Raw genomic sequence first — 22,726 nt, 5'->3', positions numbered from 1 at the left:
CTATTTGCCAATTATGAGAGGCCATTATATATTTTCTTTGCCTTCATGGGGATTTTTAAATTTTATTTTGTAGGCATTTGCAGACTGTACTTTTTGTAGTCTTGGAAATTGTCTCTATTACTTTTTAATGGCATTTTGGGTTTTTTGGTACATCCCTGCAAATCCATCTCTTGAGTGAGTCAGAAATTAGCTTTTTGCATAGTTTATTTTGGTGGGATGAAAATTTCCTATTACTTATAGATGAGGCTAAAGGTCAAGGAGCCTCAGTGGTTGAGGGTCTCCAGAAACATGTTTTTAATTCTTTTTTGGTTTAATACCTTGTATGATCCAGTGTCTTTTAATGCATTGCTGGACACAGGGGGTAATACCCACTGTAGTGTAGTGGTGAGTGTAATGATGGTGTAAATGGGGAAAACTGACCAGCATATGCTGTTTATAGGACATGTAATTTGTTTTGGGTCAATATACTTCATTTAACTAAAGGCCTTTTTCAGTGCCTAATGCAATTCTCTTTCTCCCTTGTCCTTTTTCCCCAACTGCCTTGTTACTAAAGCTTATGGATAGCTTCTTAGAGCTCGTTCAGTTTCTAAATTTGTTTTTTTTCTTCCCCCGATAAGAACTTTGTCACATCCCAATATGGGATGTTAACATCTTTTCAGGCTAGGAAGGAAAAATGCTGTTAAACTGCCTGCTTCAAATATTGTGTAACATAAACACAAAAACATTTTGATTAAAAACATTAAAAGATGATGGGCCACCCTGTAAAATAGTAGAAAATATATTTACTTTTGATTTCTCCTTCTCCCCTCCTCCCTCTCCCCCTTCCCAGACTCGTGAACAACTGCAAGCTGATCTTCTCAGGTGTCAGGCAAAAATTGAGGACCTGGAGAAAGCTCTGATGGAGAAGGGACAGGTAAAAGGCTCTCCTAATGTGCTCTCCCACATCATGTTCTCTGCGTGCAGTGGTGCCCTTGCCATCTTCATTGCTTACTGGTGTGTTGGTGTGAATGATGCAGCTTAATTGCTACTGCAGCATTACATCACTCAAATAAAGGAAAGGCTTTTGCAGTCTAAGAAAATGTCATTAGAGACTTACTTTCTAACACATAACACACTAAAGGATAGTACCAAAATAACCACATGTACATGCACATTCTGTTCCCGTTGCCATTTGGTGAAGGGCTTTCTCCTCTTTTCCATTTTGTTACTATTTGTTATAAACTCTAATAACATAAATATTCTATATTTCTACTGGAGAATATTTTTGATATGTACCAAAGAAAAATTTTTTAAAACCCCAACTTCTAAGCACACTAGAGATATGAACACTGAGCCTGTCAGGTTCATGGGAGCCACTTGAGGTGTTACTCTCCTGGGTTTAAAGTCTCAGAGGGCCCAGTTGCTTTCAGATTCCCAAACCATCACACAAAGTAAAATCAGGCCTTGTGCTTCAGTATATATATATGTAAATACTCATCAAAGATGTGTCTACTGATGCATATTTAATATTGTCTAGGGCCCTCAGGAAGTCTGATTAAGAGTTATGAGCATGCATTTGAAAGTTGTTCAGTTGTGTGACTGCTAGAACACACAGTAGAAATCGGGGAGATGTTATTTTACGCTTCATTGTTTGAAATAAGAATTTAAGCTTGCAAGTAGCTTATAGTAATAAGATAGAGATAGCTATAGTTACACATTTCCTGTAGCAGTTGACACAACTTACACAAAATGCCAAATGAATGATAACAGTATTTTATGGTTTATTCTTTGTAATTAAAATTTTCTGTAAGATTCTGTATCAATGCAAAGGTTTGGGGACCATATTCAAATTAAGGACAAAAATCATTTATGCTGGCTAACACAAATTTCAACTTTCTTGGAGAATTTCATGTAAATACAATATTACTAAAAACTGAGAATATGTTACCAATATAAAAATGATGGCCCACTGAACTTCTGGAAGAATAAATGAAACCAAAGACCTCCCAAGCATTGACTGCTGCTGTTTTGGTTTGTTGATAAGAAAGGTGTTGTGGGCAAACTGCTGTGTAGTTGAAAACATTAACAAGATAGTTGGCTGTAAAGTGTATAATGTAAGTACTGTGTATGTAAATAAGAGAAATGAATTTGGATACCCATGTAACGAGTTACTTCTGTGATTCTTCTGCAAGAACATTGTGTCAAAAAGGTATATCTGGAAATTAGAATTTAATCAATTATCACTTTGAGATTCAGAACCACATTTTCCACTTTGTATCTCTTAGTAATCCTGAGAGGGTGAACAGGGATGTGACAAGGAGCACTGTGATGTTGTTTCTAGCGGGCTGGTTTGTACACTGAGCATTAGCTCTAGCACCTGCTTGGTTCTCCTGAGCTATTAGTATTTACAGTCAACAAAATAAATGGTTGTATGATAAACTGAATTCTTTGTGCACTATGTGATTTTTTAAAAAAATTATTACTACTTTGTCATTTAGATGTCATTGTAGTGATGATGATTTAATAATAATTGTGGAATGTTCATTCTGGGAGCTAACCCCTGAAGTGTGTTTGTAAAGCAAATAATGAATCAAAAGATCCAAGTGTATTATTCCAGGAAATTTCCTGAAGTCTATTTGAGAGCATGAGATTAGAAGCTTATTGTTAAAAAATTATGTGAAGCTTTGTTTATAACAACTTATGTGGAATTTCAAAGTAACTGTCAATGGCTTTTGTTAATCTTTCTTCTGGCTGGACCTGTCAATATTTCCCCAGAAGTAACACAAAACTAATAATCCATTTCTTCATGGTACATTGAGGTGCATGCATAAGAAATTTTATATTAAGTGAAAAAATTCCTAAAACATCTAATGGCAAATATTTAAATAATATTAAATATATTTAAATAATATTACATATGTTTAAATAATGGCAAATAATAAATCTAAAAGTATTGGAGTATGCAATATGCCAGATGGATGAATGCTCAAGTGTCTCAATGGTCTGGTGTGTAAATGCAGTTCTGCTGGAGTTCAGGTCTTCTCGGAAAGTGCAGTTGGACTCCATCAAGAAGGATGGAGGAAATTTATTATCAATAGAGCAGATTTATCTGTTTTTTCTACTTGTGTGAGCTGGTGTAGTTGAAGCTGCAGTCTGATTTAGCTGTTGAACCTTACCACGTGGGTTTGTTTACCATATCCATGCACTGGGATGTCCACCCTGTCTGTGCCTGCAACTCTTCATTCCTTGACCTTAGTAAAATGCTAGTTAAATACTAAACTAGATACCAGATTCTATTTTCAACATTTCTTTCACTTGCCTCAAAAATTCTTGACAAGTGTAATGCCTTTCAGTACTTATTTTAGTATTTATTCTTATAACATCACAACCATGAAAGCTTGTTTATTACATGAAATGCATTTTTGTGCATGAATGGAAAAAGGTAGAACAGTACAACATGAAATTGTAGTAGACAGTAAGTAAGTAGAAAAACTAAAATGTTTTCAAAACTGCTAATTGGAATCAATATAATACCATAATATTTTAGATTGAAATTTCAAGGATATTTGATGGGCTGGGATAACCAGATTTCATTTATTCCTTATGCAACATGAGTGTGCAAATATCTTCCTGAAAAAGAATTTATTGTCCTTAATGCTTTAGTAAAGGCATGTAGATTTTGAATAAATCATCCCTTGAACCTAGAAGATAATTTGATCTAGAGTTAGTATGGCATATTAAGAGCTGGATATTGTTATAATAAACCTTTTAGAGCAGCATGAGCAAGGTTATGTAAATAGATTTCTCTATAGGAAAAACAAGAGCAAATTTGGCGGTTATAATCCATTAAATCTGAATGTCCAGCTATGGCTGGCCATGAATTTTTGTACCTCGGCTCTTTAAAGGGATATTTGATGAGGCCTTTTGAAGCCATTGGAAAACCTAAAAGGAAAGACATGTTTTGGAACAAGTGATTAATTGGACATACAGTTTCCAAATGGAGTGTACCATGTCTTGCATCATTTCCCTTTCTCCACAGCCTTGAATTTTTTGTCACAAACACTGTATATTGGCCAGATTCTCAGATTTTTAGCAGAGGGTAATTAACTTTATATTGCTGGAGATTTTTTTTGGTCATTTGGGGTAGTAAAAGCATTTTCATCCATTCCTCCCTTCGTATTTGTATTGCACTACTTAAAATGGGTTTATTTTGCAAGAAAGTTTCCAAACCTTTGCAATGGAAAGCAATAGTTTTGAGTTCAGCTGAGTAAATAAATGTTTTAAAAATGACATAAAGCATATAACTGTGGTAACCCACAATTGCTACATGTAAAGATTTTAAAGTACATTCCAGCTGAAACATAGTAGGAAACAAAAGACTGCTACAGGAAAGATACTTTTATTATCACTGTAGTATAAAATGCTATACATCCTTGAAACATTTATGATGGCTGTATTTTTCAGTGTGTGACCATTTTATACTCGAATACAAAATGATGTCTAAAATCTAATTATTGTTGGCATTAATTTGTCTTCTTTAATAAAACATATGTATTTTCCTCACAGGATTCAAAATGGGTAGAAGAAAAACAGCTGTTAATTAGAACAAATCAGGAGTTGCTAGAGAAGGTATGTGGGAATATTTTCACCATTGCTGCCATTTATCATAGAAGAAATTGAATGCCCTAAGTACTATAAAATCAGCATGAAATTGCTTTATTTCTCATCAGAAACAGAAATTTAAGTAAAAGTCTCTGAATAAAGTATCAAAATGCTTTTATATTCTTCAGGAATCAAAGCTGCTTTTTCTTGTGGAATTACATGGATAGCCACCAGTGCATCCCAAGCTGGCTGAGGTTTCTAGTGCCCAATAAAATACAAAGATACACAAAGATTATTATTGTCCTGACCACTAGCAAAATTTCCTGCTCCCTTCAATGTTTTTATAGTTTTTCTGCACATTAAGTAATACTGATCAATTTAAGGTTTATTATATAAACTGTCTGAGATACTCAGAGCTGAGCATCTGCATTTTTCTTTGTTGACAGTGGTGGAAAAGTTGGCTAGCCAACTGAGGAAGACAAAAAACTGATATTGTTAATTAGTAGCTTAATATTAACATAATACAAATACAAATAAGATAACCAAATAAAATATCATGATTGAAAGTAGCTACAGACAGGTTTAATTTACTTGGACACTTACATGGGCACTGTAAATGTCAAAGTACATTGTGCCAGATGGTACACTTCTATTTAGTTTTGTACAAGAAAAAGATCACCCAGTTAAAACAGACAGTAGACCAAAGCTATTAGTTGGCATAATTAATAGCCAGTATTGAATTTCTATTTTGTCTTTGTTAGTACCCCAAGGCAAAATTCTGCAAATTAAAAAGTAGTCATTAAAACCACACCATTATTGTCTTTCATATACTGTAAAAAATATATTTCTAATTAGGCAAAGACAATGAGAACAGTCTATCCAAATGTTATTGTAATTAATTTCATTTGCTGGATTTAAAACTTCTACTACTTAACTTATTTAGATACAACATTCATATCACTTTTATGTTACTTCCAGATTATTACTTTAAGAGAACATTGACCATTTCCTGCTGACAGCTCTCAGAAATACTTTCTGATAAAATACTTTCTTATCTCTATGACACAGCCTGATGTATAATGAAAAATGGAAATAATTAACAGTTTTTTCTAAACCCCTGGCTTGTAACTCTTGGCAGTACCTTTTCTAGCGCTTACAGGGTGTTACATGTTGTGTTTGTCTCACAGATTTACAGAATGGAACAAGAAGAGCATCAGCTGAAGAATGAGATGCAAGATGCAAAAGACCAGAATGAGCTGTTAGAATTCAGAGTGCTAGAGCTTGAAGTAAGAGATTCTCTCTGTTGCAAACTCTCAAATGGAGCAGAAATTATGTTTGAACCCAAGCTGAAATTCCTGTAAAGATTACTGATGTCTGGTGCATGTTTAAGGGAAGTCACTTAGGTATCTATTTTTTAAATGTTGTATCTTGGGATAATGAAATTGATGCCACTGCCTTAATATGTTTTGGAGAGAATGCTCACTAATGTTTATAAAGATGTAATATAGCTAATATAAATTGCATATAGTTTGGTTTTCATCTAATAAAAAATATTTTGTTTTGCAATATTTTGCCTTTTTTATTTGTTTCATTTCCATAACTGCTCCTTTCCTGCATGTAAAATCACCTGGTATGTATTCTACAGCCTTGGCTGGCATTGATTAAATTAACACACCTTCTCACATCTTGCATGCAGTGATCTGACTAAAGATCTGACACGTCCATCACATCAATGTAGAACTGCTTTAAATGACATCAATTTAATGCTGACAACATTCATATGAAGTAAATTTATCTTTAAAAGAACACATTTTGATAGCAGCTTCCAAAGAATTCCTCTTACCTTAAATCCATTTTCTCATGGTTTAAAATGGTCATGGATTGGAAATAATTGGCTTCAGTCAAAGAAAAATGAAAAAAACCCCAAACCTCTGGCAATGCCAAAGAAAAGTGGTAAAGCAGAATTATAACTTCTGTATGTTAAACTATCATGTTGCCTATATCAAACAAATTCCTTACTTTGCATAAATGAATTAAGCAAAATTATTTGTTATTAGCACTGAACATGTGGCCTGTGGTTACAACTGAAAGCAATGGCTCTCATCCCCTCACAAACTGGGCTCATGTCGGATTTAGCAACACTGAAATATCTGCGTGTGATGCACAGTTGTCACATGGTTGTATTGCCTGATGACACATTGTTCACTTTCAAAGATCACCAGCATTCTTAACACTGCTTAGAATAAACGCTCTGACAAACCTGTCATTGTCACTCCTCCATTTTTATCACCCAGCACGTTTCACCAAAAACCTCAGCATGTGTAACTTCTCTGATAAAGATGAAAATGTCATGTCTCCCTGTTATGTGGATGTTCTTTTTGTCTGACATTTCTTTATCTTTTTCTCATCCTTTATCAACCATATTGTTTTGATGTTGTAGCCCATTACATTCAAAACTATGAATTTAGGTTATTAGAATTTCAGTAGATGTTCAGAAAAATAGATATGCTTTCTAATACATATCTTTATATTTTATTAAAGGACTGTAAAGAAAAAGAGAACAATTTAGCATTTGAATTGGCCATTGCACTAGAAATTGCTTCCTAAAGTGTGGGTGTTCTTAGAAGTAAAACTGTCCAAAAAAAGATTTCTTAAGCAATGAACAAATATTCTTCAATAGATCCTTCTTAATGTATTTTTCTCATGGAAGAATCACATCAAAAACAGCTCAGTATGTCATGTAAGGTTTTGTCATGTGCCAAAGCTTGGAAAAATTCTTTCACAGAATAACAATGGAAGCATTTTTATGTGATTGCAAGAAAAGATTTTTTCCTTAGTAGACAAACATGTAGACACCAATGTGTCTGACAATGCCATGCTTTAGGAAAACCATCAGTTCTACTGGTAATCAGAACAGTATTTTTTAGCACAGTTATTTCAGATGAAAATTAGGTAAAGTATAAAACACAATCATTTATTTATCAATTAAAGCAAGCAAGTTTAGGTGAGATGAATGCAATAGCAACTGATGAATTTTTAACAATATCTAAAATCATAACTGAGTTTGGATAACAATTAAAGTTCTGGCTTTGGTTTACAACAGCTAAGACACTATTGAAGCCCATTTCAGAATTAGACTGTTGATGTAAATATTATTTTTAAAAAGCCTCAGAGGGGGGAAATTGCATAGACTACAGAGATTTTTCTCTCTACACTGTAGTTTCAAATTAGTTTTAACCTAATTAATGTACAAGATTTGCCATGCTTTGTAACTTGTTTAACAGAATGGATGCAGCCTGCCTGCCATATCAATTAAAGCATCTCATTTGTGATTTAGGAAATAGAGCAATACATGGATGCTCACAGGAACTGAAGTATTTGTAGTAGTGGTCTTTCTGAGAAAATGAAGCTCATGTTGCCAAAGCATACCATTGTAACAGGGAGATGAAATCTGGTGTTTCTTGCTCGTGTTCTCATGGCCAGAGAGAATTCAGAGTAAGACCCAATGCCTTGGTTGCCCAGAGCCTTCAGTCCAGTCATTTTTCACAGGCACATGAAAATTTAATTTAGCTAAAAATTGCTTGTTATGTTATATCTGCCTTCTGAAGAAATAATAGGTTGGTATTTTGAAGAAATGGATGGAAGTCATCTACATGGACCAGTTAAGTTTTAGATATACTAAATATCTTTAGATAGATGGGAATTTTTAATTTTTTGTTTTGTCACAAAAAACATTGTAACTGTAGAATATTGCTGCCTTTCAACATATTCTGACATTTTGGCTCTTGGAGTGAATTTAAATGGGGATTTTAAGTGCTCTAATAGGAAGGCAGACTGTGGAATAAACAGGGACCAGACACAGAGGTTTAATTTTAGTGAGAACATATTCAACAATACTATTTCATGATGAAGTTTAAATTTTTTTTCTGCAGATTTTTATTTCTAAATTTTTTATTGTTCCATGAAAGAAAACAGTAGTTAAATAAGGTTATAATCAACATAAAAATCTGCAGAGTATTTCAGGGCTCCAGTCAATTAGGGCCAGTGTTGCAAGGGTTCTGCAGCTGGGCAGTCAGGTTACTTTGCAGAAACTGTGTGCATGGAATCAGCTGGCAGCTAACACTATGTTTGTATTTAGCCAAAATTCTTCAAATAAAAAGTAAGAGGAAATAGAAGAGATTTGGAATGAGAGCAGGAATCTGCCTTTTTAATGTACAATTATGTTTTGTAAAGGTGGGGAAGAAATGTTAATGTATATTCACAAATGTTGTTTTTAAACAAATCTTTCCTCAGGAGAGAGAGAGAAGGTCGCCAGCATTTAATCTTCATATAACCACCTTCCCTGAAAACAATGGAAGTGCACTTCAACTGTTCTGCCATCAGGAAGGAATAAAGGTATATGCAGAGAAACACTAGAAACAGTTGGATGGCTAGGAACCTTTCTTGAATGACCAGTCTAATATCCAAAGAAATGGTTTGACACTTACCAGGGAAGAAAATTCAAAAAAAGAAAACAAATTAGAAAAGACATTTTTAACTGGGGAATCAGTTTTGTAGGAATACGATCTGGTCATATCAGCAGTTCCTCAGTGAAACTGAAGGCTGGTCATTCAAGATAATTTACATTTAGTCTAGGGAAGAATGTGGATGTTGAACTGATTCTTTGTCAGGCTTGCTACAGTACATGGTTCATGATATTAAATGTCTTCATCAACTTCAATGAGTTCAGGAACATGACATTCAGTCCGTATTTTACACCCAGCTTAGTGAAGGCTTTTATTTGTTGAATGAATATGCTTAAGTTATTTGCCAAGGCCAGGGCCTTGAAGCATGAGATGCCTGATCCAGAACTCATTCAGATAGGTGGGACTCTTAGAACAAGAACAAGATAAACATCAGGATCTCCCTTGACTACCTTCTGATATAGGGAAGCAAGAATAACTCTTTTCACTCCTGTTCCCCCATGAACAGGCTATTTCTGCAACTTGATTTGCAAGCTGGTTCACTTAAGATTGAATTCAGACTTGTGTTGTCAGTAATGTTACACAACGGGGCTGGGCAACTTTTCTACAAGTAACTAAAGCATAATCTCAGTGCCACTCACTAGTGATTTATGGTTGAATTTTTAGTTGTGTTTACAAGTCCTTTTATAGGAGGCTTGTTGCTATTCAGTGCTTTAATGAGCACAGCATGATCTCTAGAGGAAATAAACAGAAATTGTCCCTGCATATTTTTAGGAAGTTGAGTAGTCTGAAAGAAAAGAGTTAAAATCTGATTCTGACCTACAGATTTGGTTGGATTCTCATCTCCCAAAGCACACCAAGAGTCATCAGTTAGCACATCACCTACACATAAAGCCAGACCCACTTTTAGCTTACCTGTTGTTCTGTAGCAGGTACAGTGTACCAGAATTCATAATTTTTTCCATTGTCATCTATGATATGCTTTAACAGATGGATTCTTTTCAATATGCCTTTCAGTTTGCTTACCTGGAAGATGGGGCAGTCACCTAAAATGGGCAGACTGAAATGGTTGAACTTTTATCTGTTTTCAGTGCTTTTAAAAATTATTGGCCATCAGTAGCAATGTAGATTCCAGAATGATGCAAAATCTAATTTGGTTTCTGGTTCTTCCTTTATGGATCATATGGAAATAAATTATTAGGATGATTATTTCTGGCTCAATGGATGCAAGTAAATTCCATTCTTCACTAGTGTAACTTGTTGGCTAAAGAAGTTTCTGTTCAGCACTGTCAATGATGACCATAATCAATAGTTTTGTTTTTAAAATTCATACAAACACAAGTGTATTAGGATCTGCACCATTCCTAGAGTTAGGGATGTGCACAGTTAAATAGCTCATGTAGCATTTGGGAACATCCCTGAAGTTCTTGGGAAGAGACGGAGGGGACCTCTCAGGATAGAAAAACTTGAAAACTGCACATGGCCCTGTGACATGTTGGCCTTTTCTAAGTGCTGGATACGAGCAGAAGTTCTTTTGCTTTATGTATGTGTATTAAGCATTTTGGACTAACATGGACTATTCCATTCCCATGCTCTCAAGGCTTCCTGCCTTCAAACAGCAAGGCTGCATACGGGCTGTCAGTGGAAATGGTCCTTGGTCCATGTAAACTTTGATGTGTTAACTTGCAGAGCAAACTTGGGATAGTTGAGGAAAATGTGATTACCTCTGTTTAAACAGTTATATGACCCTTTTCAACAACTTTTTAAACTTTAAATAGAGTTCTGGGGCCTAGGAATGTATCCTGGCACAGTGTGAAATACAGACATCATGTGAATTTTATCAGGAAAAGGTTCTTCACCCAGAGGGTGGTTGGGCACTGGAACAGCTCCCCAGGGAAGGGGTCACATCTCCAGCCTGACAGAGCTGAAGAAGTGTTTGGACAATGCTCTCAGGCACATGGTGTGACTCCTGGGGATGTGTAGGGCCAGGAGTTGGACTCAATGATCCTGATGCACCTCTTCCATCTCAGCACATTCTATGATTATGTGATTCCATTAATTTATGCCTCTCTTTTTTTGAATCAGAGGAGTTGTTTTCTTTATTTCAGTGGCAGAGCCTTAATAAGGATGGGCTGTTCAGTTTATTATCTGAGAGTTGAGTGGCAGAGAAAATGTGGCTTTCTAATTAGAAAGATGATTATGAGCTGATAAGCTGTTTGGAGGAGGATGTTCAGCCCACTGTGCACATTCCCTTCTGCCACTGTAAGGCTGATTTGAAACTCCATGGTTTTGTTTAAAAAGCAAACCACCAAGCAAACTTTCTTAGCAATTATTTGTTCATACTCTCTGTCCTTGAAACTTCTGCAGCTTGATGTGGTTGATGCTCCACTCCAAACAAACAAACAAAAAAGTCTTTTAAGCCCTTTCTATTTACGTCTTTTAAACCTGTTTATCAGTTTTGATCTTTCTTCTACACACATTAGCAGGATGAGAAGCGTGAATGATACAGGAACATTCTGCCCTCATGCACAGACATCCAGGTTGCTTGTTATAATTGAAAGTGACTTTTAGTTTTGTCTTAAAGTACCAGTAATTACTTTTGTAACTGTGATACAAAATTATGTTTCACTTATTTACATTTGAAGTCTTTTCACACACACAGAGAATAAAGGGTACATAAAATGTAGCATATAAAAATTGTTTCTGACCTACTTCATAAAAAATAAGTGTCAAACATCTTTTTCAGGACGTGAATATATCTGAACTTATGAAGAAGCTAGATATTCTTGGAGATAATGGGGTAACAATTTTTTACTTTTAAATGTACCTCCAGTTTCATGGTTAATTTAAAGCATTATTTTTCCACAGCAAATACTAACATTCAAGATAGTGCACTGGGTGATTTTTATATGCCTGGGTTTGTATGAAGAATATGAATAGTTAGGAATGGCTTTTACAATGTGAAATGTTTTAGTTAAACTGATGGTAGTGAAATGAGTATTTTTTCAAGGTAGAATTTGGTCTTGACCAAATGATACAGAAAATAGGCACTGTAATAGGCAAAGTGAAAAAATGCAAAACAAAAGTCAAAGCCAGACCAAGCTGTGAATTATCCCTCTTGAGTAGTTATAGTAGCACCTTCTACTGTGAAGGCTGTCACTGCCAGGAGTGGATTTTCTGGGAGAAAGGCAAGGATAACTGTCACCCTTTTTTCTTCTTTATTGCTAAATACAGTATAAAATCTTAGCCACAAATTTGGGGCACAAACATCCAGGGAGCTGAGTCCAGTTTATAGCTAGATTTAACAGATTGAAGTATTTTTAATACTAGTTTTAAGTTTTAGATTTGCATATTATGTTCCAAGTCCTGTGCAGGTTTCTATGGCACTTACTCTTTGCACTGTTTTTTTAAATTGGAACTCTGAAGTGCATGAAGGTGAGATTCACTTGCTGCAAGGCTTAGTCCAATGAACTGGCAAAAACAGCGAAAAAACTGCAAAATCCCTGACTAAAACCACCTAATTTTCATTGACTGATCTGTTTCATTAAATGATCTGTTGAAAAAGTGTTGTGGTGCTGGTATGCTGAAATAGAGTGGAACTAAACACCCTTGGTTTAATTTTCAGTACTTTCAGTTGTGGGTCATGTTTTGGTCATGTCTATAATCCTAAATATTATAACTGATTTACTTTTTGAAGTATGGTTAAAACTTACTGCTCATGTTAAAGGATGAATTTTTAATCAAAATTAAAATGCATCTTTTTGTATTTTAGAATTTGAGAAATGAAGAGCAGGTTGCAATAATCCAAGCTGGGACTGTGCTTTCCCTCTGTGAAAAGGTAGAATTCAGTAAATATTTTTCTCTGCTTAAGATTGGCCATGTCTTGTAAGGTACCTCATAACATTGACAGGGAAGCATGGCTTCTCTGTCCAGGTCGTCTGGATTGGAGCATGCGTTCATCCTTACATGAATGTTGGGATTGTGACGTCTTGAGGTAAAGCCAAACTTAAGAAAGAAACCCAGTTTAAAAATAAAAGCATGTTTTGGAGATATTCCCTTAGCATAAAGAACTAAAAATCCACTTAACAGAAGAGACTCCATTTCCAGAAGTGCTGTGCCCTCATTGCTCTGGGAGCAGTTGTAAGGTGCCCTCTGTGAGGTGCCCATGGTCCCTTTTGGGCTCATTTCTGTGGATGACTGAAAAAGCTCAGAGTAGTCAGTGGTCCTCTCCTCTGCAAATTAGTGGACATAGAGAAAAAGTAGTTTGCACAAGACAATGAAGTCATTCATTTCTGTATGGCTAGTTCTTTACTTCCAGAGAATATAATCTGTATGTGAAAGGGGGGACATTTAGAACTAAGAAAGACTTGCACATTTCTCTAAAGAAGCTCTGTGCATCCTTTTCATATGTTTCCATTAAATCTTGCCTGGTGTATTGTTGAAATTCAGAATCAGGTATTTTAAATTAAAATTTGAGCAGTTTTAATAATTGCTTTAATTGATATAATTTTGATAATCTACTTATCTAAACACCTTAAAGTAAATAATCTACATTAGGTAATTTAATAATCATTAATTTAAATGAGTAATTGCTATAATCAAAATAAAAATGGGGAAAAGGGCTAAAATGTTTTTTCACTATGCTGTGGCATTAAAAGAGGAGGAATTTTAGCACTTCACATCCAAAAAATGAAAGGAGAAAAATTCCAATATAAAAGGCTAAGATATAGACTCCCAAAAATACTGTTTGTGTCTCCTGTGCCCCATGGTTTATGAAACGGTAACAGGCATAGGATGTTCAGAATCAACATTTAGTTTTGCATATCATTTGCATACCTTAAAAAAAATTAGACCTCTAATTTTTGCAAATAGCCCTTCACTTGATTAAGGATAGCTGTGAGAGATGCTCAGGATTTCCCACTTCCATTGATTTCAAAGGTTCAGAATGCTCAAATATCCGTGGTGAGGCTTTCCTTAGGAATATCTCTGGCTTGTCACCTTCAAAATGAAGAAAACAAAGATGGTGAAAATAGAATCTCAGGGGAATATGGTGTTCCTGTTAATTTTTTCCTGTAGAAAGCTAACCTGCTAAGCAGATAAAACAAATTTTCATTTTTATTCATCAGTCTTAAACTGTGGAAGGTTCAAAATGATGAAGAAATGAATTCACATTTCCTAAGCTGTAAACTTATGTTTTTGAAATTTTCTGTGCAAATCTTGGGGAAAAAAGCTAGTATGTCATTAATTCCTTTGACTCTGAGGCCTAATTAATTCACCAAAACACTAAATTACAGGAGTTGCTGTGCAAAGATTAGCAAAAGACTTAAAGAAGATATGAGTAGTCCAGTGTTAGTAAACAAGGCAGTTGAGGAAAGCAATAATTATCAGTGGCAGATCTGCTCTCTCTGTAAGTTAGTCATGGGTCCTTATTGAAGACCAGCAGGGAAATTAAATAATTCAGAATTGACCATTCCATCCATTCCATTTTGAATGTTACCCATAATGGCAAGGGATTCACAGTAGCAACTACAAGAGTTTCCATCCCTCTGTTTTATTTTTCCCTCTACATCACCAATGTTTTGCAAGTGAGCCTTTTCCCACAAAGAATGCAGCAAACTGTGCAGAATTAACTGTTGAGTTTTCCACCTTGTCCTTTGTTTAAACTGCCCTCTGGAAAAATGAAGGACTGGAGGCCTGAAGTGAGATGATGGTTTCACAAATCAGGCCAACAAGCATTTGAGTAAGAAACAATCAGGTTGATTTTGCATTCTTCACCCAAGTCTATTTTGTTTCTTGAACTTTACAGGGGAAATCCCCATTTAATTTCCTGTAGGAAAGCAACCTCCACTTGTTTGTCTTTAGTGTGTCTCTGCAGTCTTCCATTTTCCCTGTGCTCTCACAACCTGTTTATTTTCATGTGTGTCTCCAGAGTGAATAGACAGCATGGGAGAAGCATGTGCCTGGAAATGCTGGCAACAAACTGGAAAAATATTTGGTAGAACCTTTTTCAAAATCTCTGTTCATTTTCTATTTTTTCTCTTCACTCTGCTGTAGTGGTTGAAACAGATAGAGGGGACAGAAGCTGCACTGACACAGAAGATGCTAGACCTGGAGAATGAGAAGGTAAGAAACAATAGCTAAAAATTCATTTAGCTAAAACTCACGTAAGGGATTGTGCATATATTTCATCCCAGGCAGGTTTGCTGCCTTTCTCTGCTTGACAGAGATGGCTTCATGGTAAAATAGGCAAGTGGTTTCTAGAACAGTCTATTGCTTGTATTCTTTGGGGGGGAGACAGAATTTTCAAATCTATATAGAACAAAAATAGCAAAAATATATATGAATTAGGGCACAAAGGCATAACTGGAGAGCACGTTAACCAGTGTGAAATTGTCTCTGTGCTTTGTATATTAATTTGTCAGGCAGCAACATCATCTTTTTAATGTTGGGGTCATGCTAGTGGAATTGGCAAGGGTATTTCTCTGCTCTCTGGTACTTAGCTTCTGAACAAGCTGTCAAGACCTCTTACTCCAGATGACCTTTCTTTCCCCATGGCATTCATGCCTAAAGACAGAATGTTTTCTCAAAAAGCAGTTCTGTCTGGAAGAACAAATTGACCTTATTTTTCCATATGTTGAAAAGTTTTAGAAGGAGTGTTTGGCTTTACTGGTTTAGCATGCATGCTGTGCTCCACATCTTCAGATGGCAATCCAAACACTGATTAATCCTCACCACACCTTTTACAGGTAGATAAATAAGCAGCATTGCATTCCTCCTAAAGAATGGGACAATGAGACAGGGAGGTTAAGTGATTTGCCCAGGGCCACTGAAGAAGTGTGTGTTTGAGCCACAAACAAAAACAGAAGTGCCGAGACTGTTCTCTCTGTTGAGTGTAACCTTGGACTTTAACACAGATAAGATACTTTCCACATTTAGTATTTCCTTATTTTTAAGTCTTGTTATGGAAAAATACAAAGGTTTGGGGAAGGGAAAGTGGCCACAAAAACTAGATTCTTTAGTAAAGAAAAATTGAAAAAATAGGGGGTTTATAACTTGGTAGATTATCTTCCCCCTCATTATCTGTGATGTTTTCAAGTCTTACCATGGATAGCCCTTGCATCTATTTGTTTAGCACAGCAATCTGAGAATCTGCATCCCTAATGATTGACTCAATGAGTTGAGAAATTATGTTCTAGCATGATACTTTTAGAAGGACTGAGAACTGGTGTCGTTGTCCTTGAAACCCATGTTAAGAGTTTGAGGTCCTATTCTTGTTTCCTTCCCTCTTGCTTTGTGTGGGCAACCTTTACTATCCCTTTTGAGAAGTAACATGATCAGGGCAGCTGCATTGCTATTCTGGGCTCTGGTGGTAGCTCTGACCCATTTGATAGTCTCAGACAAGTGAATCTACCTCTGTGGTGTCAGACACTTGTAAGAAAGTCAGGAGCAGGCCTGTCCTTTGCTGCGCCCTCCCAGTGCATGGTGGTGTTTCATTCATCCTGTACAACAGCCTTGCAGTTGCTGTAATTCATCCATGTCAGAAAATGAGCCACCTGGGTAGCCATGGTGGCATTCAGTTGCATAAATGTGGTGTCTAATAACATATCACATTCTCCAGAGTTCTGGACTCAGAGTTCTGGAGATTTCCAATAAGGGCTGAAAAATATATCCCACAGGACTTGCTGGAGGCCCTTTCCCTTCAGGACCAGTAGCATATTTAGAATATGCTGGAGCAGAAGAGTCTAAAATGGCTATCATGGCAATAGATGTCCATCTGTTCCCAACCAAATTCCAGCCCCAGGACCAAAGTCTGACTTAAACTTTGGGTTTGCCTTGAATGTTAATTAATGGGTAATTAAAACAACTCCAGGTTCACAAAATAAATTAATCGTAAATATTATACTTCTTATACAGAGAACAAATAGCACCTTGTTCCTCTGAATCCTCTAATATTGGTCTTATATGCTGCTACTGTTACCACTGGCAACTGACAGAAAAGTTGTCAGAAGTCCACACGTCTGATAGAAAAATTTGGCCAAGTAAGTGACTTTGAGGCAATCCCACATTCAATAAAACTAACCAGATCAACAATATTTGAATTCTTTAATACTGTTAATAAAAGCTGCAATTAGTGATCTTAAGAACCATATATATTTAATTTGGGATTTATTCTATATGTGGAGGAAAAACAAACGTTTGTTGATTAGGAAAAAGAATGATGGAAAATATTGAATTCAGTCAAAAGGCTTTTCTGCTTTTTGTTCTACTACTATTTCTTTTGAGTGTGAAAACCTGCTTTGAAAGAAAAGCTAATACAATTAAGCAACTCTTTAATGTTCTACTTACTATCATCAAACCTGGTCTAAGGGAAGGTGTCCCTGCCCATGGCAGGGGGGGTGGATCAAGATGATCTTTGAGATCCTTTCCAACCCAAACCATTCTATCATTCCATGATTCGAAACAGTCTAAGGGCAACCATTTGAATGTCCCCAACTTGCTTGAAATATCATGTTTTGGATACTGATTTCCACTGAAACCCCAGTCTGTGAGGTTTATATATAACAGCCGTGAAAGTTGAGGAGTTTGATTTTTAAGAACAAAAGTAAACAATCCCTGTAAATCTTAGGTATCTTGAAAACTTCTTCAGCTCTTCAGCTAGTCACTCAACCTCTCTGGGCATCACTTCACCTGTTTCAATTTGGCCTCCTGCCTGCACAAGCTGAGGACTGAGTTGTTACTTCAGCTTCAGTAACACGTCACGGGATGGTGCTGCAGAATCCAGCTGTGGATAATCCTGCATGCTCGGGTTTCCTCCCTAAAAGAACACATTAGACAACAGCATTTAGGGCTTGCCCCATGATTTCCTTAAGGGTAATATTTCCATGGGATATATTCATACAGTGCCCTCTCTTGTGTTTCTCTTTTCCCTCCCTTGGCCCTGTGAAAGGTACAGCTATTGGACCATATGCATGTACATCCCCACTCACCTTTCACTGTGCTTCTGTCAGGTCCAGGCAGGTTTGTGCACTGGTGAAGAGGTCAATGTTTTCTAGGTACAGCTTGTTAATATGATAGACAGATTTGAAGTGCTAATATCGTAAATTTGATATTCCAAACATCCTTAGAATGAAAGTGGTCATTTGCTATGGGTTTTCTTTTTCTTTCAAGCAGAAAGCTTGCATAAAAATGATGGCATTTATGATTCTTCATGGACTAGGATAAAGAACAAACACTCCCTTGTTTTTATTATTGCTCAGGACCTGTTCAGTAAACAGAAGGGTTATTTAGAGGAAGAACTCGACTACAGGAAGCAAGCTCTGGACCAGGCATACATGGTAGGAAAAGAACAGTCATTAAATTTTTTTGTTTGAACAGATCTGATAAAATGCTGGGTTTGTTTTTTTGTTTTGTTTTTTTTTTTTATTATTATAAATAGGACTCTTTTTTACTTTATATCTTTTTTTTTTTCCCTGCCAGACTAGAAATCAACTCCTTCTTAAACATAAGTTTGAAAATGGATTATAGTACTTACAAGTGTAACATTTTTGCACTGTATTTTTTATTCTATGATATATAAACATCTTTTTGGTACTTCTGGAAGCTGGTTTATGTATGAAAAAAACCATGACTGCTAAAATACACCAGAAATTACTTTAGAACTTCTCCAATATTTCTTTTCTTGAAGCATTTGTAAGTATTACTGCTGCTAACCTATCCTAAATCAGGAATGCCTGTTCTTCCTCTGCGATTCCTTCCTGTGCAATCCTATCCAGCCTTACCCTTTCTCCTTTTCAAAAGGGAAGCTGCAAACCTTGGCTTTTCTCAGGCTAAACAACAATCAGGAATTGTGCAGGAATTCTACACACACAACTTTGCTAATAATAAGACTTTGGGAAATCAAAATATAATGGCCTGAAGCACTGTTTATACACTGTAAATGTTATGTGGAAAATGTTTCCAGAGAAGAAGCAAGGTCTAGTGCTCAGAGCAAATAACAGAGATAAAAGCAAGCAGGCACTATTTCTAGCACTGTGACCTTGGGCAAGCCATTTAACCTCTCTGTGCAGCTGTTTGTGCATCACTAATATGGATGGAATTACCTACCTCACAAAGGTGTTACGAGGGCCAAAGGGATGTGGTCAGATGCTCTTAATCCAAATATTGTTAGTCTGGATGCTGGTTTTTGATAGGATCATGCAAATCCCAGTAATCAAGGAAACACTGCCACGATTCCTTCCTTTCCCCTTGGGAGTACAATTCTCCACGTGAATCTGAAGTTCTCCTGTGTTGTGTGCTTTGCAAAGTACTGCAGTTTTGGTCAGTGCATGAGAATCATGTTAGGAATCTGGCAGACAGCAAGAGATGGATGAGGGATTAGTGTATGCAAGCGTTCCTTCCTTCATTGCTTATGGCAACTTGGAGCTAAGCCAGTGACATAGACTGTGAGCTGTGGATATCAGGTCACTAGGGCCACAGAGAGGGAGAGCGAGATTTCTGTTCACAGTTTTTCCTGTGGTCTTTTTATTTTATAGGATGGCTTAACAATTCAGCTGCAGTTGAAGGAAATCTGTTAGTTTAAGTTAAATTTGTAATGTTCAGCATCAGGATTTGGAGTTTTATCAGGTACTGAATGCAGACCCATCTTCTGAATCTTTCTTAAATGGAAGAATCAATGACTTGCTAGAGCAGGACCCATCTCCCGGGTGTCCATCCGTGCCAGGAGGCTGCGTGCACTCTGTGTGGAATGCTCCTCACCGCTCACGCTTGCTGCTTTCTGTCTGTCTGTCTGTGTCCATCCTGCCCCAGCCTCGCTTGCTAGCCTTCTCCTCTAGCTCTTGGTGGGTCGTTCGCTTGCTGGATTCAAACGCCAGCCTGTCTGTGTGTGCTTTGGGTTGCACTAGAAAATCCAGGAGCTGGAAGCCACGCTGTATAATGCCCTGCAGCAGGATCCGGGCCGGCGGGCCAGCGAGTCTCTGACGGAGGCGCAGCGGGAGGATCTGCGGGCGGCGGTGGAGAAGGTGCGGCGGCAGATCCTGAGGCAGAGCCGAGAGTTCGACAGCCAGATCCTCCACGAGCGCATGGAGCTGCTGCAGCAGGCCCAGCAGGTAATCCCCCCCCGGTTCTCTCTCCTCCCCCTTGGTGTTGGTGTTACCTCTGTGGTTGCCGCCACCGCCCGTACGACAGCATCGCTTCACCCTCACCTCGTGGAGTTGTGTTCAGTCTGGTCTCTGTACAGCTCCCGTGCCAAGGAGCGTGTGGTGTCAGCACCTGGGTGTGCTGGGCATGGCGCACACACAGAACAAGGCACTGTCTCACCCAAGGTGCTGTTGCACAACCTTTCGTGTGAGAGCGACCACAGCGCCTTCCTCAGGACTCCAGTGGGAGCTTGTTGCAAGTCTGAGGCCTAAAGCAGAAAAAGTCAGAATTTAAGGTTGTTAGAGTGTACCATGAAAGGAATAAAGGCAGAAACAGTAGTTACAGGAATCCAAGTTTTTTTATTTTTCCTCCCTTTTTATTTATTTTAGCTATTTATGACTTCTTTTAAATAAAATAAAAAAGGAAGTTTCAGGAAGTGTTTTTAACAGGCTATTTACAAGCTTTCACTCCCTTAAATTCATTCATTCTGGTCTGGCCAAGCTGCTTCCTTAAGCACAATTACTGACAGGTTGAATTTAGCAAGGTCCTGGCCTATAGAAGTGTGGCAATTATTTAGTATTTGTGTTTTTGTGAAAGTGAGAGCTTTCAAGTGAAAGAAGAGAGCTGCATGTCTCAGGGTGTTAATTAATTACTTCAGCAGAAATAATTGTTTCCAAGGACTTTGGTTCTCCTTTATAGTAGTCTCTGGAAGTTGTAGACAGATGTCCTAGATCTTGAGGACTGCTTGGCTACTTTCTGTGCAAGTCTGAAATCACATATTTTAAGTGCCAGAATGTGCTATGCAGATGTGTCCAGAACAATGTTGCTATTTCAGGTGCTGGGGCAAGAACTGCTTTTAGTTTAGTCCAGGCTTCTCTCTGTTCAGGTTGGCTTCTAGATGAGTATAGATGAAACTGATGTAATGTGACCCAGCACTGTTGTGGTCATCTCCTGTCATCCTGCAGTGGTGGGACGTGCTTATGGTGGCAGTGCTAGACCTGACCTCTGAGTTCCAAGAAGTTTCCCCTCTCTACTCCTTGACTCTGTTGTGTTGGTTTGGAATGTGTAACATTGAGAGCAGGAGATGAACTTGTTTAATGGGTTGTCACTAAGTTTTAGTCATCAGCAATGGTGCACAGAAAGCTGGAGAAGGTAGGTTCCATCTGCAACTAAAAGTGTCAGAAAGAGAGAGAGTAAATATATTAAATTGGGTAAATAAGGATGGAGCCAGAAGATATTAGTTTAATGTTATTAGTGTAGCTAAAAATTAGTGAGAATGGAGTTTTTTTGTTAGTCTCTTAGGCAGTCCAATTTCCTAGCCAGACTGTTGGTGTTTTATTCAAAACAGTAACACTTCAGTTGGGTAAATATTGTTTTTCAATGATATTTAATGGGTATGAATGACATTGTGTGTTGAGTAACGCCTCTACACCTAAATAATTGACAATTTCAGATTTTAACATCAGACTAGATATAGTTTGGTCCTTTGCTTTCGCCAGGAATGGGGTTTGACACATTTTGTGTCCCTTGCTAGAGGGTATTTTTGGGAGACCTGGGCAGAGCCTGTAAGTGGAGCTCATGTAATAGTGGCAAATAGAAAGGAAAAACTAGGAGTAGACTTGTAAAACAAAACAGTTGTCCCAGAGGACTCAAAATCCATATTTTATGTATATCTGGGGTTTAATTTAGATTTTGTTCCAATTTATTCCATGGCCTGTTTGCTATCAATTACAGCACTTTATATGCACATCTGGAGCACATCTTCTGTTAGTCCAGTTCATGTACTCACAGATTGCTTCACAACATAAGGTTAAATATGATGAGTGCATAGGAAAACAAAAATGCCAGCATAAACATAGCTTCATTAGCCATGGATGTTTATGTACCTGTCTCCAGATCCATTTTATAGGATGTCATTAGAGTTTCATGTTATGCCCATCTCATTAGACATGCTAATGTTACAGCCCTGCAGGACATGTTAAACTGAATTCCACTGCTTAATAAGCATCTAAGTATTTTAGTCATCTATTTTTAACACTCACACACACACATGCCCTCCCCCCACACATTCCCTATTAAACAGAAAAACAAAGGCAAAGATGCTAGTTAATTTGCCTGGGATATTGGAGGGCTAATTCTCACGGGATTACTTTCATCTCACTAGCAAATGACACAAGCTGAAAGTTACACAAATGAAAGCCCACTTGTGCTGAGAGAATCCTAATGAATGGATGAAGCTGCACTAAGTAAAGTACATCTCTGATAAGTACCATCCTTTCCTCATGTATTTACATCCAGGAGACGTTTTGCTGATGCTGTGACATCAGCAAGCACCCACTGCACTTTGTTCTGGCAAAATAGTTTTCTAGACCTGGCCATATTTTACAGTCTGCAGTGCCTCTACAGTATGTGCAACACTTCTCCTCTGCTGAAGTGGAGGTTACAGAGAATGATAGGACAACATGATGGACCTGCAAGGCTTAACTTCTTGTTGCAAACACTCTCAAACTTTCCCTGAAACAGAAATGATGTACTAAAGACTCCAA

General features: G+C 37.3%; 1 protein-coding gene and 1 long non-coding RNA gene across 2 annotated transcripts in view; one reads left to right on the top strand and one right to left on the bottom strand.

Annotated features, from left to right (window-relative positions):
* Nucleotides 1-22,726, top strand: part of JAKMIP1 (janus kinase and microtubule interacting protein 1) — a 140,681-nt gene that overhangs the window by 94,884 nt on the left and 23,071 nt on the right. The window contains exons 12-20 of the mRNA XM_059845201.1: nucleotides 830-913; nucleotides 4,546-4,608; nucleotides 5,769-5,867; nucleotides 8,875-8,976; nucleotides 11,791-11,844; nucleotides 12,817-12,882; nucleotides 15,099-15,167; nucleotides 18,302-18,379; nucleotides 19,946-20,149. Of these exons, the coding sequence (XP_059701184.1) occupies nucleotides 830-913; nucleotides 4,546-4,608; nucleotides 5,769-5,867; nucleotides 8,875-8,976; nucleotides 11,791-11,844; nucleotides 12,817-12,882; nucleotides 15,099-15,167; nucleotides 18,302-18,379; nucleotides 19,946-20,149 (819 nt within the window). The remainder of the gene's footprint in view (nucleotides 1-829; nucleotides 914-4,545; nucleotides 4,609-5,768; nucleotides 5,868-8,874; nucleotides 8,977-11,790; nucleotides 11,845-12,816; nucleotides 12,883-15,098; nucleotides 15,168-18,301; nucleotides 18,380-19,945; nucleotides 20,150-22,726) is intronic.
* On the bottom strand, nucleotides 4,363-19,948 carry LOC132326675 (uncharacterized). Its single transcript, XR_009486304.1, has 3 exons — nucleotides 19,149-19,948; nucleotides 17,733-17,859; nucleotides 4,363-14,042 (listed from the first exon to the last, which is right to left on the bottom strand). It is a non-coding gene; the product is annotated as an uncharacterized LOC132326675 (long non-coding RNA).

This window comes from Haemorhous mexicanus, chromosome 4, assembly GCF_027477595.1.
Source record: "Haemorhous mexicanus isolate bHaeMex1 chromosome 4, bHaeMex1.pri, whole genome shotgun sequence".
NCBI lineage: Eukaryota > Metazoa > Chordata > Aves > Passeriformes > Fringillidae > Haemorhous > Haemorhous mexicanus.
This window is presented reverse-complemented; position numbering and strand designations above follow the sequence as displayed.